The sequence below is a fragment of the Nanorana parkeri genome, unplaced genomic scaffold, assembly GCF_000935625.1.
Source record: "Nanorana parkeri isolate BGI_ZX_2015 unplaced genomic scaffold, ASM93562v1 scaffold2184, whole genome shotgun sequence".
In the NCBI taxonomy this organism is placed as follows: domain Eukaryota; kingdom Metazoa; phylum Chordata; class Amphibia; order Anura; family Dicroglossidae; genus Nanorana; species Nanorana parkeri.
Genome location: NW_017308452.1, coordinates 70,718 through 71,934, shown reverse-complemented (window position 1 = coordinate 71,934; position 1,217 = coordinate 70,718). Strand labels below are relative to the sequence as shown.

General features: G+C 52.7%; 1 protein-coding gene across 1 annotated transcript in view; it reads right to left on the bottom strand.

Moving 5' to 3' along the window:
- LOC108800971 (voltage-dependent calcium channel gamma-5 subunit) overlaps window positions 1-1,217 on the bottom strand; it is a 23,242-nt gene that overhangs the window by 18,009 nt on the left and 4,016 nt on the right. The window contains exon 2 of the mRNA XM_018572950.1: window positions 1,004-1,090. Coding sequence (XP_018428452.1) covers window positions 1,004-1,090 — 87 coding nt within the window. The remainder of the gene's footprint in view (window positions 1-1,003; window positions 1,091-1,217) is intronic.

The window sequence follows — 1,217 nt, the reverse complement described above, 5'->3', positions numbered from 1 at the left end:
GCGGGGGGCGGGGCTGCCGTGCCATTGACTTCAATGCACCGCCATGCCCTTGAACGTAGGTGTGTTTTTTCATTGGTAGATCTCATTGAGCTCGTCATTTGAAAAGTAGATCTCCAGACGAAAAAACTGTGGGCACCCCTGCTATAAAATGTTCCCTTTGTCATCTGTGTGTGTGTGTGTGTGTGTGTGTGTGTGTGTGTCCCCATATTGAGGTTATATACATCCATAGAGAACACAAAATGTTTTCACACCACAGGATCAATTCACAAAGTTAACACACCGTGATAAGGATCCTTAAAGGAGAACTACAGGGTCAGTGTTTTTCCCCATAGTCCTCCTTAGGGTAACGGGAGGACACAAACTAGCGTCCTCCCGTCACCCTAAGCTCAGTACATAGGGAGCTACAGCTCGCGGTATACTGAGACGCCGCAGCCGGAGCGGATCCCGACGTAGATGACGGTATCCGCCCAGCTGCGTGAGTGACAGCTGGCTCTGCCTATCTAGAGGCAGCTGTACCCGCCCCCTCCCCCGTCCGTTCCGCCAGTCAGCGCTGGCGGATCGGAGCGGGGAATCCAGCCCCTCCCCCTGTCACGGCAGAGAGCCGTGACAGGATCGAGAAGTGAGCGAACGCCGGTATGTGTTCGCTCACCTCCCGATCTACTGAGCCGACCTGTGACAGTCTCATTGTCACAGGTCGGCTAGAACTATGAGGTGAGTGAAAAGCACCAACCGCATAGTTCTCCTTTAAGTTCTAGATATTGAAGTCCAAATAAGGATCATTATCCTTGTGAATGGAGCCTGCAATGCGTCCTCCTCTACTCTCTTCCTATGGCTGTGAATAATAGCGCTCTGTACAGTTATTCTACCCGGGTCTCAGGGCGATTATTATTGGATTCCAAATGGCGCTGTGTCAGTGGGGACTCCTATAACATTTATATGCCCCGGGAGGATCCAATCAGTGACTGGGGGGGGGTAGATTTCATGTTAGATTCTGTTGACTCACTCAGCACGCTGATGGTGGACTCTGATGTCATCTGGACGTTCATGGGCATGACGTACTCGATTGTGAAGCATCGTCCTTGTTCATCACCTGCGAGAGGACACACACACGCGCAACATATTAAAGCCAAATTCAGAGGTGGACGCCATGACAGTTTATCAGTGTTATCCCCCCCCCCCCCCCCCCCCCCCGCGGGGGGGGGGCGCCGCCCCTTTTT